The following is a 19,910-nucleotide window of genomic DNA, read 5'->3' as shown; positions in this document are numbered from 1 at the left end:
TTACTTATCAGTTGTTTTGTGTAATTGTGTCAGCAATAAAACTTGTTATTTTTTTTACATACTTTTGAAAATACACATTTTTGCTTATGTGAAGTAATTTATTGTACAAATTCACCACTGAATTCATACATCAATAAATTTATTTGACAGCTTATCTATACATATTTATATCTATCTATTTTTCATTATATTATCTATTTTTCAAATTGTTTTCTAAACTTCTTAAAAATTATTTTTTAAAGAAACTCATTCTCCTTTGCTGCAGCATTCTTTCATTTATTAATAGTATTTTCTTGGTAAAGTTTTAACTGTTTTTATATTTTACTGAAATATATATAGTTCTGATACAGATTTATTGTATGAAAAAAAAAAAAAGAAATTTATCTTCTACAAATATGTTCATTTTCACACTGCATTCGATCTCCTTCTGTCTCTCTGTTTTTATTAGGATCTTCTTCCTTTACTGAACTCACATTAATCACTTGTGAAACATTATTTCCATGTTTGATTGTGATGGGTGAGGGAGGTGTTGGCATTGATATGTTTTTAATGCTGTTCGCTAAGTTTGGTGGTTGATAAGTTGTTAAACTTTTCAAACCAATTACTTCAGGATTCTCTTTCCAAAAACGGTCACCTATAATATCGTCTACCAAAGGCACTACAGCAGGTTTTAATCTTCCTGTACCATCAGGCACCAATTTTCGAATGAGCGTTGTACCTTTCCGAAACAATTGTGGTTCATTATTATAATTTATTCCAAATTCTTGGAAAAGCAATTCATTCTTATGTGATGCTAAAGTACCTCTAAGCTTTTCTTCTGCCTGTAAAATAAATATGCATATATGATATAAAAATATTTCTTTCTTTTAGAAAGATACACATGGTATATGACGTATAAAAATTATAATTATAAACTGTTATTATAAAAAACATTACAATAAAAAATGTCATTATTCTTTAAATTTTATTTTAACTATTGTCTGCATATCTGTATTTCAATATTACAATTAAAATTTATAAACTGTTTAGGATTTGTAAAATTTAAAAAAAAAAAAAAAAAAGAAAAAAAACTAATGTTAATGTTGATATCAATCAATCATAAATTAAACTAAAAATTTGTTTATTTGTAAATAAAACTTTATATTTCTTTTTAATTTCTTTTTTCTTTTATTTGAAAACTATAATATTGTCTGCAATTAAAGTATTAAAATGTACACAAGAAAAATATTTTAGTTTTTGTGTATATTTTTGAAGATATCTACACATACATTATAATTTCTATATGTAACTGTAGAGGTTTTTGTGTTTTATAAATATTATATTTTAAAGACAAATTTTTTTATTGATAAATTTTAAAAGAATTTTTCATAAGTACCTATTTGATAAAAAAATTATTATTTATTCCAATAAACTTTTAAATTTTGCAATATATCTAAAAAGATTAACTCCTAAATAAAATTTTTATTAAAGTTGTTGCTTTTTTTGTTGATAATTTACTATTTATTTTAAAATTAATAACACATTTTTTTCACTACAAAATAATATCAAAATAATACAAAAATAATTGCATATTTATACATATTGGTGCATACATTGTGTTTGTACAATGGAATAATAAATATATATGTGTGGATATATAACAATTATTGAGCTATGTAACATTGTGTACAAGATTTTGTGTATAAGATATCATATATCTTTTATGCTTTTTAGAATATAATACCTGACTCGGAGTTAATTTTTCTTTCAAAATGAAATTCCAAAAGCAAGTATTGTATAAATTATTGACATGTACATCAGCCTGTCGCCAAGCCAAGTAGTCCCTTAAATTCTTATCTGTCGGATACAATACAATACGAGCGTCAAACGAAGGTGGATAATATAATTCTTTACCTCTGAAGATGCGTGGCCAATAATAAACATACGCCGAAGCGAATAATGAGTTTACGTTAGACAATAATTTCGATGCTAAAACAGACATGAAAATATTATGAAGTATTTTTATAGATGTATAGTCAATTAACATAATTAATCATGAAAATTCAATATATCACTATGCTGTTTACACATTTTTGAAAAGTATCACAAATTAAACTAATTAATTTCAAATAAAGTTATAAAACTTAATTATGCTTATAAAATAATAATTGTTGATCAAAATTTGATTTTATGATTGAAAATTTTATTAAAACTAAATATAGTCAATAATTCAAATTTTTTAAATTTATTCAAATAAATTAATATAAAAATCATATCTGGAAAGTTTCAGAGAAATATACTTATTTCCATAAAAAATTTTGATAATAAAAATAAAAAATGAATTATATATTTTCTCTCTATAATTTGAATATAACATTATTTTGATGTTCTAATAGTATATAAATATTATAATTTAGAAATATTTTGATATTCTAATAATTTAATAGTATTTAAACAATTTAATACTAATGATATCATTTGTCTTTATATAAGTGTATTTGTATATATTCATAATAGAATAAGAAAAAGAAAAATTAATCTATGATCCTAATATCCAAGGAACTTTGAATTTATTATTAATAATCAAATAAATGTTATATATTAATAATTTAAAATATGTTTAATTTTAATTTTTGGAATTTGAAGTCATTTTAAGATTGTATTATATAATCTAAATATATTAATATTAGCTACAATATGTAAGAAAAAAAATATGTTAAAATTTCATTTAAAACAATATTAATAACTAAAAAATTATCCATGAAAAAAAAACATTAAAAAATTTGTCTCTTTCACACACATATGCTTTTTAAATTTATTCAAATTATTTGTTTGTATTTTTAACAGCAAATAATTAACTGTTCTGTTTTAGTATAGGTGAGACATCCTGTATATCTTCCTAAGATCTAGTGAATTTCTTCTTTTTTTCATTTTTTATTATTATTGTATTCTTCTTCAACCATGTAAAGTTAAGTTTTTGCAAAAATATTATAGAAAGGTCATTAGTTTTCAAATTTTGATATTAAATATCTTATTAAGTAATCCTTAAATTAATTTGTTAAAATAATATTAATCAAAATTATTAATTTAAATAAATCAAAAATTAATTTAATTAATTTAAATTAATTTAAATAATCAATAATTAATTTAAATAAAAAGTAAAGTTTTATTTTTCAATTGCACTCCTAAAAAATAGCAAAAAATTTCTAATACTTTAAATTGCTTATATATCTTAAATATTGATCTTTTAATACATGCTTTTGTTAAAAAAAAAAATTGTAAAATCTGTATGTAAAACATAATTCGATATAGAAGACATTTATTATTTTTTAAAATCTTTTTCATCTTTTAACAGAATACAGTTGTTAAATTAATCATTGCAGAAAACTTAAAATATTAAATTGTTTAAATAGAGAGAGAGAGAGAGAGAGAGAGAGAGAGAGAGAGAGAGAGAGAGAGAGAGAGAGGGAGAGGGAGAGGGAGAGGGAGAGGGAGAGGGAGAGGGAGAGGAGAGGAGAGGGAGAGAGAGAGAGAGAGAGAGAGAGAGAGAGAGAGAGAGAGAGAGAGAGAGAGAAGGGGAGAGTGATGGGGGAGAGGAGGAGAGAGGGAGGAGGGAAAGAGAGAGTTTGACAATTCATTATGATTTCAGAAAACAAATCAATCAAAACTGCAATAGAGATATATATTGACTTAATCATTTTCTGAATGTAAATAATAAATTATGCTTGAAATATTTCAAAATTGATTTGTGCTATAAAGAATTAAAGAAAAATATACTCTCTCTGTTTCTCTAATTCATAATAACATAAATATAAAATATCTAATATACAATAATGTGCAATACGTAATATAAAAAACTTAATACCAATGTTTATATAATTATATCCAATCATGGATCAAATAATTTTAATTCTCTTGAATGAGCGAACTTCAAACTTTGTTGTTGGACATACGCGTACCTCTCCGTTTATAGAGCTCCGTGTCCTTCCGAAAAACAAATGAGTACTCATCACTCTGTCCGAAGCCTAGTATAATCTCTTTAAAATCTTCCATAACGGTGATTGCGGCGCGATTCATTAACTCCAGAGCAGCCACATCGTTTGGCTTGACAAATTCATGTGTTTTGCAGAACCTGGAGAAATTTCTGCCGTCTATCCTAACTACGATCCAACAATTTGGCAAACAGTTGTCATTCTTCTCAAACTCTTTCACATATTCGAATTTACTCTTTGACATCGTCGTCGAACTGAAATACCGACGCGGGACCACGTGTTTGTCCCAACTGATGAGCTTCCGGATCAAGACGCTACCCTTCATTCGGGCAAGCGGCAAGCTTTGTCAAAGTCACATTTTCGACGAGCGCGCAGCACGCAGCGTGAAAAAAATCATCGAATAGTATTGAAATACAGATGTCTATACCTAGATCGCTAACTTGGATCGCCTAGAGATACTTTAGAAGAAGCGGACAACAAATAAACAGGTTACGGATTGGTCGCCGCCATATATATAATACTACTATATTACTAGTCACAGTATTTTCCCAATAAGCGGTGTTAGCGAAAACATTACGGTATAGATGTATATCAATTTCTCACTTCCACAATTTGTACTTGACGCAATGCGCATGCGCGAATTTTGTTGAGCTAATAGTGAGTCTGTTCGTTTTGCTGAACTGGCTGCACTAACTCAGAGTTTATCTTTTTCTCCATGTTGGAAAGAAAAAGATAAACTCTAAACTAGTGCAACAAGTTCAGCAAAACGAACAGACCCATGGTCTCTATGATGCCAGCGCATACGCATTGCATCAAGTACATGAATTGTGGAAGCGAGAGGTTGATATAAGTCTGCACCGTAATGTTTTCGCCCGCGTGAGTTTTGACTAGCAATATAGGATGCGTTCCATTTCACGCTTTGAGCGCATAGATCGCCTAAAAACCTATGGTTCACGTAACATATATTATAGATTTCCAAGCGACTGTGCGCTCTATAGCGGGGAGCACACATTTTTGCATAAGCGCATAACCATAAACATAAAGAAATTGATTGGTCCACAAATATATGCATAAGGAAATGAACCAATCAATTTCCTTATGCTTATAATTATGCGCTTATGCAAAAGTGTGTGCTCCCCGCTTATGCGTGAAACCGAACGCAACCTTATATATATGGTCGCCACCCATATATAACTTATAACGTGCATTTGGAATAAAAATAAACATCCAAAAAATAATATACACACTAATCTAATTTAATATCTCAAAAAACTTATTTATTTTTATTTACTGCAAACTATTTTTCATTAAATTTCATTATTTTTCTTATTAAATTTTTTAAAAGTAATAGTAAAATGTGCAACATGAGCAGTTTTAAAACTTATTTAGCAGTTTTACACTTTATTATTATTTGTAAACGACTGGCTTCTGAAAACTACTTTGTAGGTGCTTGTATGCGTGTGTTTAATACGCCGTAATTTGATTTTCTATTGTCCCATGAAGTGAATTACGCGAAAGCGTAATCTGCGAATCGTTAATCACGAGACTACTTTGATGTATTCTCTATCGGAATAATCCTGTGATTGGCGATCTTCTGGTTCCGCTTCCGCGTAATACGCTTCATGGAAAGTAGGAACGAAATTCCAGCGTACTAAAAACAGCGAATCATCTGTGATTGGTTGCGGAGTTTAATACGTTTGATACGCTCGTATCGCGATACGCGCCATGGGACATCATCCTGAAATTAAAGCGAGGAGCACACACTTTTGCATAAGCGCATAACCATAAACATAAAAAAATTGATTGGTCCACAAATATATGCATAAGGAAATGAGCCAATCAATTTTCTTATGCTTATAGTTATGCACTTATGCAAAAATGTGTGCTCCCCGCTTTAAGGTACAATTTCATGTGTTGTAAATTCGTGCAGCAAAGAGGTCACGTGATTGAAATGGACAAATGAATGACGACAGTCTAACCGCGATTCGTCCATTTCGATCACGTGACCTCTTTGCTGCACGAATTTACAGCACATGAAATTATACCTTAAAGATTGAAATTTGAAATAAGGATAAAGAAATTTTAGTTCTTTTGTTTTGATTAGTCAATCTTCAATTTTCAATGCGTAGTTTGACATGAGTTGTAATCTGTCTTATTAATTCTCGAACTCCCGCCAAAACTTTGACGCTGCGTAGCGCATGCGCGATAAAACCAGCTACCTCGGCAATAATACTGTGTATGATTACATCATGGTCAAACACTATCAATCCAAATCATTCGCTCCTGAGTTATCGTAGTGTATGGTTGTTATTGAGAGAGTTCTTAGCACTTTCTAAAAGTTCGGTATTTTATTTCGAAATGGGTAATGAAGGAGAAATCGTTCTAGTTCAGAATTCCGTAAGTAATAATAGAATAATTGATTGGTAATAAAAATCTGTTCGCATGAATCATTGGGTGTGTCAGAACGGCTTGTACGAATGTATGCAGTAAGATAACCTTGAATGCGGAAAGAGCTGTATGGCTGTATGTACATGCGCAAGTTCAACTTATTGCCATGTTGTCAGACATCAAAGACACAAATACAATTGTATTGTAAGTTACATTATATTGAATTTTACTTTTTGTAGAAGAGAACATTTTTTATATATTTCTGAATTAATAATTCTAAATTGTAAAAATATATATATATATATATAAAATAATAATAATATTAATAATAATAATAATAAAGGAAAAAAGCATGTGATATAACGCTTTCTTGCGTGCTATAAGAAACGTGAAATAGTACGAACAAGACTATATAATCTGGCAACACTGCGCGTTTTAGTATGACTGCGTTGCGCTCATATTTATATTTTTTTTGCAAAACCTCTCTTTTGGCTCGATTCTGTCCTTGAGGATAATCGATTGCGCTACATATTGAGATAGTCTTTCATTATAATCCAATATAATCCAAATTCACTATAAACCCAATATAATGCAAACGATTCTCGCGCAATGGTTCCACGAATTTATGCCACTCATGGAGATGAATGATTCACTGAACATTACGTCAATCTTAAACAATTTTAATTATATCATCGTTCCATTGTCTTGATAAACCCGAGAACAGCGTGCCGATTATGCTTTTTCACTGATATGACCATTAAATGCAATCATTGTCCAGATATTATTATTATTAACACATTGAATATATGGTGATTGCGAATAACGCGCGTGAGTATATTTATTGAATGTTATATTCATTTAAGATTCCCTTATTGATGTCATAAATTATAACGTCAGAAGCGAGGAATTATATAATTTTTTTCTCAGAAGATACGTCAAAATAATTAATAAGTTCTTTTGAATGTTAACTATTCATATTCGATAATATATATATTAATAAAATATATGCCAAAAACTTTTTCTGTTATTCTGTATTAATAAATACATGTATAACTAGGGCTGCCATCTATAATTATACATACCTAGAACTGAAAGTTTAAAATTCCGGATTTTCTAATTGAAACCTGGACACTCATAATTCATAACGTGAAATTATTGCAATTGCTGATAAAGTCATAAAGAACAATTTTTTATTTTAATTATTAGTAATTATTAATAATCATTAATATTATTAATATTAATGTCATTATTATTAAAAATTATTAATAATAGTAATAATGTAATACTACAATATTATTTTTTTCGCTGTCATTGATCCCAACGCTCTAAGATCTAAGGCTCTGACAATTGTGGTCGTGTTTGGCAATTTAAATAATGCTAGTCGTTCTAACACGCCGCATGCATTGCTTTGTGTTTTGCGTTGAAAAGATCCAGATTACGTAGAAAATTCACCCAGATGTTCCCGGACGCTCGAAAGACTAAGACTAAATTCGGGGAAAATCGGATGGATGGCAATCCTATATAACTGATCTGCAGGTATCCTCTTTTTAATAAAAATGGACTATAATGACGACCAAGATTTACAGTTATTTACTAATTCATGAATCAAAAAGAGAAGTTTTGTACATATTTTACTTTAAATATATTATCGAACACGATTGATAGTATTAAAAAATTTATTTGCTTCCTTATAAAGGAAGTTTTGTCTTTATGAAAAATTTTTTTTTAAATTTTTGATGCCGATGTTTTCAGAATGTTCTAAAACGTCGAAAAATGACATTTTTACAAAATATCCGTATGTGTGTATGTATGTGTGTACGTGTACAAAAAGACGTGATTGCTCTAACTTCCGCAAATTTTGAGATATTGGGCTGTATTTTTTTACATAAATAGGGTATTGTTAAAGATTGGTATTGAATTTAATGAGAATTGGTGAAAAGATTTATTTTTCATAAAATTTTTTGAATTTTTCAAAAAAGGATGTAGTTGCTCTGACTTCCGCAAATTTTGAGATATCGGGCTAAATATTTTTACATGAATAGAATTTTGTTAAAGAATGGTTAGTATTGAATTCGATGAGAATTGGTGAAAGAGTTCATTTTTTATAAAATTTTAATTTTTCCGAAAAAGGATTTGGTTGCTCTAACTTTCGCAAATTTCGAGATATAGAACTAAATATTTTTACACGAATAAAGTATCATTAAAAGATGGTTGATATTGAATATGGAACTATTTACAGTTACGATTACTAATATTATGGAGGAAAAAAAACAAAATTATGAGGAAATGTGTACAAGTTTCTAATTTGCACAGTTTTTTACTTGTTTTAATATATTTTAATAACACAAGAAAAATTTATATGATTTCTCAGTTTTGACATCATGATTTAATATGGTTACAGTGAGGACAGGATGTTTTATTGGATATACAATTTACTTCGTATATGTTTTGCTATTTCTCGAAATCTATATGGCAATAAATTTATTAAAGATTATTAAACTTGTGGAATTTGTGAAGTTAGAAAAATTTGTTGTACTCTTAAAAAATTTTAAAGTCACAGAAAAAAAAATAAAAATAATAATTCCAAATAAGTATACATGAATTGATATTTTCAGTAATACAAATCACAAAACTATATTGTGCCATGAAATGAAATATGAAATATATGTATATGTGTACTTGCAAACATCTATATAAATGTAAATTGTAAAATCAATAATGTATGCGTTATAATCTAAACTTATGTCTTTATATCAGATAATCAATACGTTAGCGCTCTCTATTAGTTTGCCTCCAGACTCCCACTAGACTTTCGCCTTTTTCTATTATGCTATGACTCCAAATATGTGGCAAATGCTGTGACCAGCTTGTTGGAGCTCGACTTGCGCCTGGCTTCTGATTGGTCATCGCAGCATTTGCCGTATATACGGAGTCTTAACATAATAAGAAAAGGTGAAAGTCTAGTAGGAATCTGGAGGCAAACTATAGAGAGCATTAACGTGTCGATTAACTAACATTTCATGTAAAATATACATTTATGTAAAATGATATACACTGACGAAATCCACCGACTATTAAAGATCGTCAGCTGTGGATAAATTTTTGGGACCATCAAGTGGGCCCGGTAGGCCCGGAAGTAATTGAAGAATATTGACATTATCTGCTGTTTGATTGTATCGAAGATATAATTACATGAATTATTTAATTCATACGGTTATTTTAGTTTATCCAGTTATTGTTTTATTGAAAACACCGACGAGATATCATTAAAGACTCATGGTCTATAGGATTTAGCATATTACTCGAAAAGAAGTTCGCTACTGTAGATAAGTAAATCTTTGCATTGTCGATAATAAAACAGTAACTGTACAATAAAATGTTTATTTTGTTATTCTTGAAGCAGTTACATAAAAGATCTATACATTTTCGATAATAAAACAATAACTGGATGTATTAAAATAAGGCGCAGCGAGTTTTTTTTTCCAGTCACACTAAATCCCATAAGACCACCGATCTATAATGATATCTCGCCAGTGTTTGATATAAAGACATAAGTTTAAATTATAACGCATATACATTATTGATTTTACAATTTATAATTATATAGATGTTTGCAAGTACACATATACATTTCATATTTCTCTTCATGGCACAATATAATTTTGTGAATTGTATTACTGAGGATATCAACTCATATTATACTTGTTTGGAATTATTATTGTTTTTATTTTTTCTGTGGCTTTTAAATTTTTTAAAAATACAACAAATTTTTCTAGCTTTGCAAATTCCACAAGTTTAACAATCTTTAATACATTTATTGCCATATAAATGTCGAGAAATAGCAAAACATGAACGAAATAAATTGTATATTCAATAAAAGATCCTGTGTCTTCACTATATGAAGCAAAGCTGTTAGATAATCACAAAAAATTATCTATTGTAAATCTTTAATGTATTAAATAATTATGATAGGAGTTTTAAATTTTTACCTTTTTTATACAATTTTAAAACTTTCGATTTATAAGAATTATAATTTATAAGAATATTTCAAGTTAATAAATATTGCAGCAAAAAATCAAACGTTCTATTTGTACTCGCAAACCTTAGGTTGCATACAGCGAGTACATAGAGAGCGATAGCATATCTCACACATATATATCACATATTAATCATAATATTAATCAATTAATGGATAAATAATATATATTCTAATAAATTAAAGACTATACATATTAATTACGCATATAATCTTTATGTTATTTTATCTTGAGCATTACACTCTCGTTGATGGTTTTTAATGGTTTTTAAACCAATATATGTATATATGTAAAGAATATTATAATAAAATAAGTTGTGCAATAAATGGAAAATATAATAAAATAGAATATTAATAATATTTAGACAATTAATAGACAAACTGAATAAAATTTAGTGCTGTAATAAAATTTGAAAAGTAATTTTGCTGTAATCAGCAGTTGTCAGCAGTTATCACAGTACTTACTTTTTACTATAAGTGTATTTTGGGATGATTACTGTGAATAAATAAATTCTAAGATAGAAATAAGACAATTTTTAATTCTACGCAAAGAAATAAAAAAGATATATATAAAGGAAAAAAATTTAAAAATATTAATAAGATAAAACTTAAATAAAAAATTAAGAAAACAGTGAGAGATGTTTGCGAATTCTAATGAAATATTCTCATATTTTGATGAAATTGCATAATTGAGTTTTTTACTATTGATAACTCGAAAAAGATAATAAGAAAATAAATAGAAAATAAAGTTTAAAAAAATGTGTTTCAGATTATGAAAGAAAAATTATATAAGCTTAAGATAAAAATATTTATATCGTTTTTTTATTTCTGTGTACATTACTAATATCATTCTGATTTAAAATCAAATTGTTATAGATATCGTATTACTTGAAGTGGATTATATCTTATCTGTATTACAGTGACAGTTACTGTACTTTTCCTTCTTCTTCATTTTATCTCACTTATACAGATTTAACATTAAGAATGTTAATATATCTAATATAATATAATGTACATTTTTCCAGTAATTTATATAATTTTTGTGTTTTAATTGACATTTCGTGAGAAAAAATGATAATCTTATTCTCTCATTTTTTATAGGATGATTTGAAGAGTAAACTTAAAGAAGCAGGTACTAGTTTGGTAGTTATTGATTTTTTTGCCGTATGGTGTGGACCATGCAAGATGATTGGACCACTAATTGAAGAACTGTCAAAGGTTTTATCACGTCTAATTTTTATTCAAAAAAGTTTTTCAAAATTTTTTTAATTAATGTAAATATTTTTATACAGGAAATGCAGGATGTTATTTTTCTTAAAGTTGATGTGGATGAATGTGAAGATATTGCTGCTGAATATGAAATAACCAGTATGCCTACATTTATCTTTATAAAAGAAGGCAAAGTGGTATGTATTACACCCAAAATAATTTAACATTTAAACTTCTTATATATTAATATTGGAGAGAAAACAACTAATTATCAATAACCAAATAAAATTTCTTTTTTTTTTCAGTTGGAGACCTTTTCTGGTGCAAATTATGATAAATTGAAAAATACTGTTGAAAAACACAAGTAAATAATATATTATGATTGTTTAAATATATTGTTTAAAAACAAAAATGATACATGAATAATAAATTCATAAATACACATGAATTATAATACTATTTTAGAAATATAATACTGAACAGCTATTTATGTATATGTATACAAGTTCATATATACAAAAAGCGCGAATTTTTTTTGCTTTATGCACATCGAAAAAATAGAAAAAGCTGATTCTTTTTTCATAAATTAGAAACATTTTATTATATCTATCAATTTTGTTTTGTGAAAAAATGTAATAAACTTCTAAACATATAAAATATAATTGTGTCAATAGAGAATGTATTGTGTATTTTTACATGTATAACGATGGCAATACAGAAAATGCTCCAGTACCAGCTTTGCATGGTTGTCCTAACATCAGTCTACTTGATGGTGATGATATATCGTCCTTTTTTCCTAAATGAAAAGTAAAATAATATATGCTTAAACATATTTTTTGCACAATCTATTTGGCGATCTTACATCTAATTATAAAATCTATTACCTTGCAATGTCGCACTTTTCAAAAAACCTAGCGAGCTTTCAAAACTTATTTGCTGTAATGGTGAAGCGGAATTTTCCATTCCTTTCCGACTAAGTGGTTGAAATGTCCCATCAAACGTCATATAATCGGCGATTAAGGCTAGATGCCTAAAGTCTACAGTAATACCATACATTTTGAAGACATCCCTAACTTCTCTCACAATAACTTTATTCGCAGCTTCAATTCCATATGTTTGAGAAATATTGTGAATGTCATTGCAATATAGTCTATTTAAATTAAGTATGTTATCATATTTGTACAATTCCTATAATAAAAGAAACATGACATAGAGATGAGACAGAAGAGTACGATTTCTATTTACAAATTGTCCATAATAAGCACATTCACTTACTTCTATATTTCGTTTAAATAAACCATCTGTTTTGAGAATTGTTTCATTTTCACTATTTTGGAAAGTAAAAGCTTTCTTGATATATGGTATTTCCCATAAAACTGTTTTCTGTGCAGCATTTTTAATTATTGTTGGCAAATCTAATTTGATCATTTTAAGTGGTAACTGAAAAGAATTAATATATATATATATATATATATATATATATATATATATATATATATATATATATATATTACTTATTTATGTTAGAACTCCTATATTATTACAATTTAATAAGTGATAGGTGTTATTATATGAAATTTCAGTAGAAACAGTATATCATAACGCACTTATAAGTACACTATTTCTGAATAAAAAAGTTGAAAAGTCCTGAATTATTTTTTTGTGATGTTTAATCAAAAAGGAATAATAAAATAATTGTTATTTTTTAGCACCGCTCTTTAGGCAGTTTAAATAATATTTAATTAATATTATAATATATTATTATAAAATTAATATTATATACATTTCTTCTTGTACTGTATATCAAAAGAATTTTTTTTCACATTTGTTTTCTATAAATAATCGTGAAATGTTTCAAAAACTTAGTTTATTTTTAATATAAATAGTTATATATCTTAATCGATTAAATTGATCATGAGATTATGTGATTGATTATATAATTCATATTATCTTCAGCAGATTAAATTTTTTATAAATATTGCTATTTTTATAAATATTGCTTTACAAAGATACAAAGTATAAAGATTGCAACAACAAATTTTTGCTACAAGTACTTACCCAAAATGTGAATTTGCACCATGATAATTTATTTTCATCATAATCATAATCGATAGCATGCTCGTAGCTATCTATGACGTATTTTTTTATGTTAGAATATGTGTCATTTTTCCTATTATTTAATCTTTCTCGAGTATAGTCATTATTTTCTTCATTATCTTCCTTGTTCTCTGAGTTTTTATTTGTATTATTATTATTATTTGCTTCTTCCTCCTTGTCGTTTATAACATCTTCCACTTCTTCTTCTTCTGAACCTTCATATTCTTGATTTTCTTGATGACGTGATAGTGACCTATTCATTGTCGCGTCAGCATCCTCGGCAACTTCTTCCTCATCGGATGATTCATGCATTTCTCCTAAATCCATCTTCATTCTTCTTCGAGTATTTTCCGGCATTGTGTCATCGGGATCAAATTGATCTATTATTGCATCCTCGTCGTTTGCCCGTTTTTTCTCTCCTTCGAAATGTAATAAAACTTTTTTTGCTTTGGTGAGTTTTTGGATTTCTAAAAATATATTCCAAAAAAACTTTTTCTCAGTGCATTTAATCACATCCTGTGGTCGAACAGAAAACTCTCCTTTATAAGATTTGTAAGGAAGATATTCGATGGTTATAGTGTGCACTAATCTTCGTGGTGGACCTTCTTCCATTCTCCTACTTATCGTGATGTCCTTCAATACATCATGCAGAACACATTTTGTTAATTTTAATCTCAGCTTTTTTGCTTGCTTTTCAAGATTTTGCAGATTGTTTTGAAAAGGTATTTCCACACTTGGAGTTTTTATATTTTTCGTCGCCAACATTAAGATCTCACGTAATCTAGGAATACCTAGAGTCACATTCATATCACCACGTCCAGCAAAATGAAATGTATTCAAGGTCATTTGAGTGGATGGTTCACCTATAGATTGCGCTGCTAACAAACCAACTGGTTCACCAGGTGGACAAATCGTTTTTATAACTTTGATGGATAACAAATCTCTTAAATTAGATTTTCTAATCTTCGAAGAGTGAGAAAGATATTCGTCTATTAAGCCTTCTATTCGTTCTGGTAATACACCGAATACAACATCTTGCCTATATTTTGATGTTACTGTATCAGGACATTTAGCACTTTGTGCACGAAATGTCTCTTTTACTTCTTCCGTTGCTCTTATCCACTTTCGTATAAGCGATAATGCGGCTTTACTCCTTCCGCTACGGCTATCGATGCTTCTTCTTTTTAAGCTATTATTCTGATTCTCAATAGAGAATTTGGTAAATTCACTAATTCTTTTCTTTTGCAAAGAAGAACCATTTTTATTTTCCCATTTTCTTATCTTTTTTATCATTTTTGCAATCTCTTTATTATCTGTTTTTAGGTATTTTAATAATTTTGCGTCTATAATAGCGTCTTTATTGTCGACTAGAAATGGGATTTGTTCTTTTCTTAAAAATCGCGAACCCGGTATATCGAGGCCATCCTCTCCGTAATAAAATTGAATTAAACTACCATCATAGTCTCTGACTGTCGCATCGTAACCAACAATCAATCCTTCCAGATGTTTCACAAGACATCTCTGTAAGTATCCGGATCTACTAGTTTTTACCGCAGTGTCAACAAGACCTTCGCGTCCTGCCATGCAATGGAAAAAACATTCCTGAGATTTAATACCGGTCATAAATCTATTATCGATGAAACCACCAGCTCTAGGTGTCGGGTCATATGCTGAGAAACTTACTAAACTTTTCCCACTGATCATTAATGGCGGCCTTTTACCTTCCAATTCGCTTTGGCCAAGCAAACACGATATTTGCATAGTATTAACCATGGATCCCTTTGCTCCTGATTGCACCATAAGTTGTAAGTTATTATTTGGAAATTTTTTAAAAAGTCCTATCTGTAGACACATTTTGTTTATATCGTTAGTGTAAACATCTAACACACTCTTGTATTTATGATCAACTTGTGCGCGAAATTTCGGATTATCCCAATAAGATTCTTCTATCTTGTTTTTAAGTTCATCCACAGATATATTATCAGATATTTTTACGACAGATTTTTGTATATCTTCTCCAACTTTCCGGCAATTAGAAATTATTTCTTTACGTTTCTCATCGATTCCATGATTTATTAGAATGTCTTCGACACCCAGAGTAAATCCATTGTATTGCAGAAACGTTTGGAACAATTTAGCAAATGCACTTAACATTTTAGTTGCGTATATTTCTCCATATAGCTCATAAATACAATGAATAAGACCGTAAGAAGTTGCACCACAGTGCGTTTTATCAAGAACTCCGCATAGCAATTCTCCGTGCCGAATTACAACTTCAGCTTCCGACATAGTTATTGGATTTTTTAATTCTGTTCCACATTTCCAAGGTCGTGGTGCTTCTACTTGCCATTCTTTTACATTAATTTTTGTATTAGAGCTTAGATTAATTCGTGCCTTATGTGAAGGAATAATATTAATTATAATGGTTGAAATAATTTGTTTACCCGACCATAGAGGTTTTGGTTTGATAATAGTTGGTGATAAGAGGGTTACATCTCCTTGTACCATTGAAAGTGCGGCGTAAACTAATTGCATATAATGAGTTTTTGAGAAAAATCGATCTCTAGTTGTTAATTGTACCCCGGATATCATGTAATCTTGTATAAGACCACTTAATGGAGTTCCGTCTTTTGGTACGAGATATTGATTGCTTACGTTAGCTATATTATAACTTTCACTTCTAGCTAGTTCGTTTTGTGGAAAATGAGCGTTGAGTTCATCTCCATCGTAATCTGCATTATATGCCTTACAATTTGCATAATGAAGATGCAATGTTTTTTCTCCTTTGAGAACACGTGCTTTATGAGCCATTATACTCGGTTTATGTAACGTCGGTTGCCTATTTAATAACAATATATCGCCGTTTTGAAGGTGTCGATGTACTATTTTGACGCCACTGAAGGATTCATTGGTTCTATCGCTTGTTGTTAAAAGACGTTTTGCAATAGCTTCTCTTTGCATAGAATTGTTACTGTTAATGGCTTGTATTGATCCATCTTCATTTTCTATCATAACCGCCCCAGGATGAACATCGGGTCCGTTTAAAACTAATCGTCGCAATTCAACGACATTCCATGGTGTCACAGCTGTAGGATATGTTAATTTTCGAGCGAAAGCTTCGGGAATGCCAATTTCATCGATATTCAAGTCAGGACCTGGAGTAACGACCGAACGCGCGGCAAAATTCACTCTTTTACCCATCATGTGCATTCTAATGATACCTTCTTTTTTTTCGAGAATTTGCTTCAAGCCTAGACTATTGATAGACTCCGGAGTCTTATTTATGTCACGATCCATCAGATGATCAACATTGCTTTGTAATGTTTGCCAGGCATTGTGTAATTTTTCGACCGCTGTATGTCCTCTTATTTGTTCAAAGACAAGTCGACCCTCCTGAGGTAACTGATCGGTACCTCCATCTTGAATTGTTTGTATAATATTTCTTAAGACCAAACAATCCTGTATAATGGTTTTATAGATATGAGTTTGAGGATGTTCGATCATTTGGCCATTAACAAAATTTACTGGTCGCACAATGGGTGGTAGCACGGGTACTACTTCAAAAAAGAATATATCAGTTGGATATTCAATATCCACTAATTCTAAACAGGGTACAATTATCTGAAGAAAATCCTTTTCATTATTCCATAATCGTCGCATATATTCCTTAGACTGGTCTGGCATAATCATCACTTTATCCAATTTATGAATCACTTCATGTGACAATATTTCCTTAGGGGCTCCTTCATTGCTTATCATTATTTTATTTTGCAACGTCGTAATTTTCGGTAAAGCATCGTTACAATTAATGCATATTCCAACTTTGTTCCTGACATATTGTTTAAGTATATTCTCAACACAGGTATGCCACTGTATATTAGCATTCTTTATGTTACTTTTAAGCTCATGATTCTCAGTCATAGGCTGATTGAATCTGGTTCTATTGGAAAAGTTTTGCATGTAAATATCGATTACTTCACAAATATACTCCGTTTGTTCTTCTATTTTTGGAACACTCAATTTTACATAATTGATTTCTTGATCTAAAGCTTCAAGATCAGCAAGTTGTCCTTGATAAAGCAACTTTAATCTTGCAGACAATAACGTTTTCATATATGATGGTATTTGAAAAGTAAAACAGCTGAAGCATGACAGTTTGAACAATGTGGATAATCCTTTGTGAAATAATGGATTGACAACAGGTACTGGCAATTCTATGTGTCCAAAGTGACCTGGACACTTGGAGCTATTATATCCACATGTGCTACATAGTTCAAAATTACTTCTTGTTGTGCCTATAAATTGAATATTAAATATAAATTAGTATATAAATTATAGCAAAATATAATATGCATAGCTTTTTTTTCTATTTTCTATTTTTATTGTTATATTATCTGCGTTATTATCTTGACATATATGTCTATATATATTTAATTTAATAATATTAAAATTGTACATGCATGTATAATATGTCTCTAACAGCGACAAATTTTTGAAAAAATATGATAAATTATCATATCATTATTAAGAGAAATTATATCACTTATTAATACATTATTATGTTAGTATTCTAATTTTCAAAATAACAATTTCAATTCGTAATTCTAATTTTGAAAATCACATATTTTAAAAATTTACTGTAATTATCTTGAAGTATAACAATTGAAACAGAAAGTATATTATATATAGGAATTTTTCTTGCAAAATAAAAATTAATTGATTAATTAATTTTCCTCACTATTTGTATGTTGGATTTAAATCATAAATTGTTCAAGTATATACATAAATAAGTTTAAATCAATATAATATAAATAAAATTCAATATAATTACAGAAAAAAAAAAAATTTAGACTACATTAAATATAAAATTACATTACGATTACACACGCGCGCGCATTGAAATTAATATTTAAATAAATATTAGATCAATTAACAAAAAATATATGTTCTTCCTATTCTCTTGAAAGTTTAAGTTGTTCAGTTTTACTCAAAATCTAAAGTACAATTCTTGAAAAATTGAACAAATCATAATTAGAACTGTTACAAAATGTTGCTATAAAAAAAAAAATAGAAAAGTATTATATAAACAAAATATTTAACAGAGTTATATAACAATTTTTTATAACAAAATATATTAGGATAAAACATTTGACCTAAAGATGGATCATATAATCCACCCTTTAGTGGATGTCCGAGAATGTTAAAAGATAGAGGTGTCCTGATTTTTGTTACACTTAAATTTCTTATATCATTTGCTGTGAACACTGAGAATAATAAATGCTGGGGGTCTTGATGTTTTGGTGTTAAACGTTGCTTATAATATTTCCTCATCTTAATATTTGGCTTTTATAAATCTGCAACAATAATATTAAATAACATATTTTTGATAAAAAAGTAAAAATAAGAAAGTAAAATTGTCGCGAAGTATAAATCAAATTAAAACATTCAATGAAAAACATCTTTGTAACTTAGAGAACTTAGAGACTCATTCTATATTTTGATTTGATATCAAAAAGTCCAACAAAAAAATAATGATAGTTTTTATTATTGAACTTAGCATTTATCTTATATTTAATTTTAATGTAAAATAGAATGCACTAAAGTATGCGCAGACAAATTCATTGATATATTAAAGCGAAGTCTAACCTAATCTGTAGATAATCTAAATTTATTGCACGTACATTTTAAAACAAAAATTAAAAAATATAAAATAATAATAATATAGTCTGTTAATTATTATTTTAATTGTATATTTAAAAGTAAAACTTACTTTTATTTACACTTAGCGTTTACTCGCTTAACTTATTACTAACTTGTACCGACTATTTTGGATAGTTCAGTTTAGGTTCGGGCAGCATGCTTTAACGGATGCGTTCCGTTTCACGCATTGAGCGCATAGATCGCCTGAAAATCTATAGTTCACGTAACATATATTATAGATTTCCAAGCGAGTTTACGTAACCAACATTACGTGCTCTGTCGTAAACAAATCAACCAATCACAGTTAAATATTCTAATTATGTTTAAAGGTTCACATTCATAAGCAGTGAAAAGCAACAGCAGTTTAGAAAATAACTAGAATCGGTGACGTACTTTTGGCGCAAGTTTTTGCTGTTTGAAGTTCATCCTGTTATTCGTATGATGTTAGCCGACGACTAACACTTTTTTTAAATAATTATGTGTGAAATCAGTTGTATTTCGTTTGTAAA

The 19,910-nt window shown here is 28.6% G+C and overlaps 3 protein-coding genes across 5 annotated transcripts; 1 reads left to right on the top strand and 2 right to left on the bottom strand.

The window, feature by feature from the left end:
- Nucleotides 1-110: 110 nt before the first annotated feature.
- Nucleotides 111-4,429, bottom strand: LOC126850770 (probable tRNA(His) guanylyltransferase). Of its 2 annotated transcripts, XM_050594081.1 has the most exons (4): nt 3,939-4,429; nt 1,724-1,968; nt 803-821; nt 111-718 (listed from the first exon to the last, which is right to left on the bottom strand). In XM_050594081.1, exons 1-4 carry the CDS (start codon nt 4,294-4,296, stop codon nt 381-383), a joined length of 960 nt encoding a protein of 319 aa, XP_050450038.1. In that variant the 5' UTR covers nt 4,297-4,429; the 3' UTR covers nt 111-380. The 2 variants fall into 2 exon arrangements, with proteins under 2 accessions (XP_050450038.1, XP_050450037.1); XM_050594080.1 differs by having other exon boundaries at nt 111-821; nt 3,939-4,419.
- Nucleotides 4,430-6,204: 1,775 nt separating this feature from the next.
- LOC126850776 (thioredoxin-2-like) lies at nt 6,205-12,282 on the top strand. 2 transcript variants are annotated; one of them, XM_050594092.1, is made up of 4 exons: nt 6,205-6,368; nt 11,497-11,613; nt 11,688-11,801; nt 11,910-12,282. In XM_050594092.1, the coding sequence occupies exons 1-4, from the start codon at nt 6,210-6,212 to the stop codon at nt 11,970-11,972; spliced, it is 453 nt and encodes a 150-aa protein (XP_050450049.1). In that variant the 5' UTR covers nt 6,205-6,209; the 3' UTR covers nt 11,973-12,282. The 2 variants fall into 2 exon arrangements, with proteins under 2 accessions (XP_050450049.1, XP_050450050.1); XM_050594093.1 differs by lacking the exon at nt 6,205-6,368 and adding an exon at nt 6,416-6,563.
- On the bottom strand, nt 12,176-19,646 carry LOC126850754 (DNA-directed RNA polymerase I subunit RPA1-like). Its single transcript, XM_050594044.1, has 6 exons — nt 19,472-19,646; nt 18,855-19,055; nt 13,663-17,996; nt 12,880-13,044; nt 12,489-12,792; nt 12,176-12,400 (listed from the first exon to the last, which is right to left on the bottom strand). The coding sequence occupies exons 2-6, from the start codon at nt 19,030-19,032 to the stop codon at nt 12,297-12,299; spliced, it is 5,085 nt and encodes a 1,694-aa protein (XP_050450001.1). The 5' UTR covers nt 19,033-19,055; nt 19,472-19,646; the 3' UTR covers nt 12,176-12,296.
- Nucleotides 19,647-19,910: the final 264 nt, after the last annotated feature.

Source organism: Cataglyphis hispanica, chromosome 7 (assembly GCF_021464435.1).
Source record: "Cataglyphis hispanica isolate Lineage 1 chromosome 7, ULB_Chis1_1.0, whole genome shotgun sequence".
Taxonomy (NCBI): domain Eukaryota; kingdom Metazoa; phylum Arthropoda; class Insecta; order Hymenoptera; family Formicidae; genus Cataglyphis; species Cataglyphis hispanica.
Note: the sequence above shows the minus strand (reverse complement) of the source record. Positions and strands in the feature narration are given on the sequence as shown.

Excerpts from the sequence above, each read along its gene's own strand:
- LOC126850770 (XM_050594080.1), bottom strand. The coding sequence starts at position 4,296 with ATGAAGGGTAGCGTCTTGATCCGGAAGCTCATCAGTTGGGACAAACAC. Across the intron at positions 1,969-3,938 it reads GGAGCTCTATAAACGGAGAG|CATCGAAATTATTGTCTAAC; the intron begins GTACGCGTATGT and ends TGTCTGTTTTAG. Across the intron at positions 822-1,723 it reads AAAAATTAACTCCGAGTCAG|GCAGAAGAAAAGCTTAGAGG; the intron begins GTATTATATTCT and ends TTTATTTTACAG.
- LOC126850776 (XM_050594092.1), top strand. The coding sequence starts at position 6,210 with ATGATTACATCATGGTCAAACACTATCAATCCAAATCATTCGCTCCTG. Across the intron at positions 6,369-11,496 it reads TCGTTCTAGTTCAGAATTCC|GATGATTTGAAGAGTAAACT; the intron begins GTAAGTAATAAT and ends CATTTTTTATAG. Across the intron at positions 11,802-11,909 it reads TTATAAAAGAAGGCAAAGTG|TTGGAGACCTTTTCTGGTGC; the intron begins GTATGTATTACA and ends TTTTTTTTTCAG.
- LOC126850754 (XM_050594044.1), bottom strand. The coding sequence starts at position 19,032 with ATGAGGAAATATTATAAGCAACGTTTAACACCAAAACATCAAGACCCC. Across the intron at positions 12,793-12,879 it reads TATTTAAACGAAATATAGAA|GAATTGTACAAATATGATAA; the intron begins GTAAGTGAATGT and ends CTTTTATTATAG. Across the intron at positions 12,401-12,488 it reads GAAAAGTGCGACATTGCAAG|GAAAAAAGGACGATATATCA; the intron begins GTAATAGATTTT and ends CTTTTCATTTAG.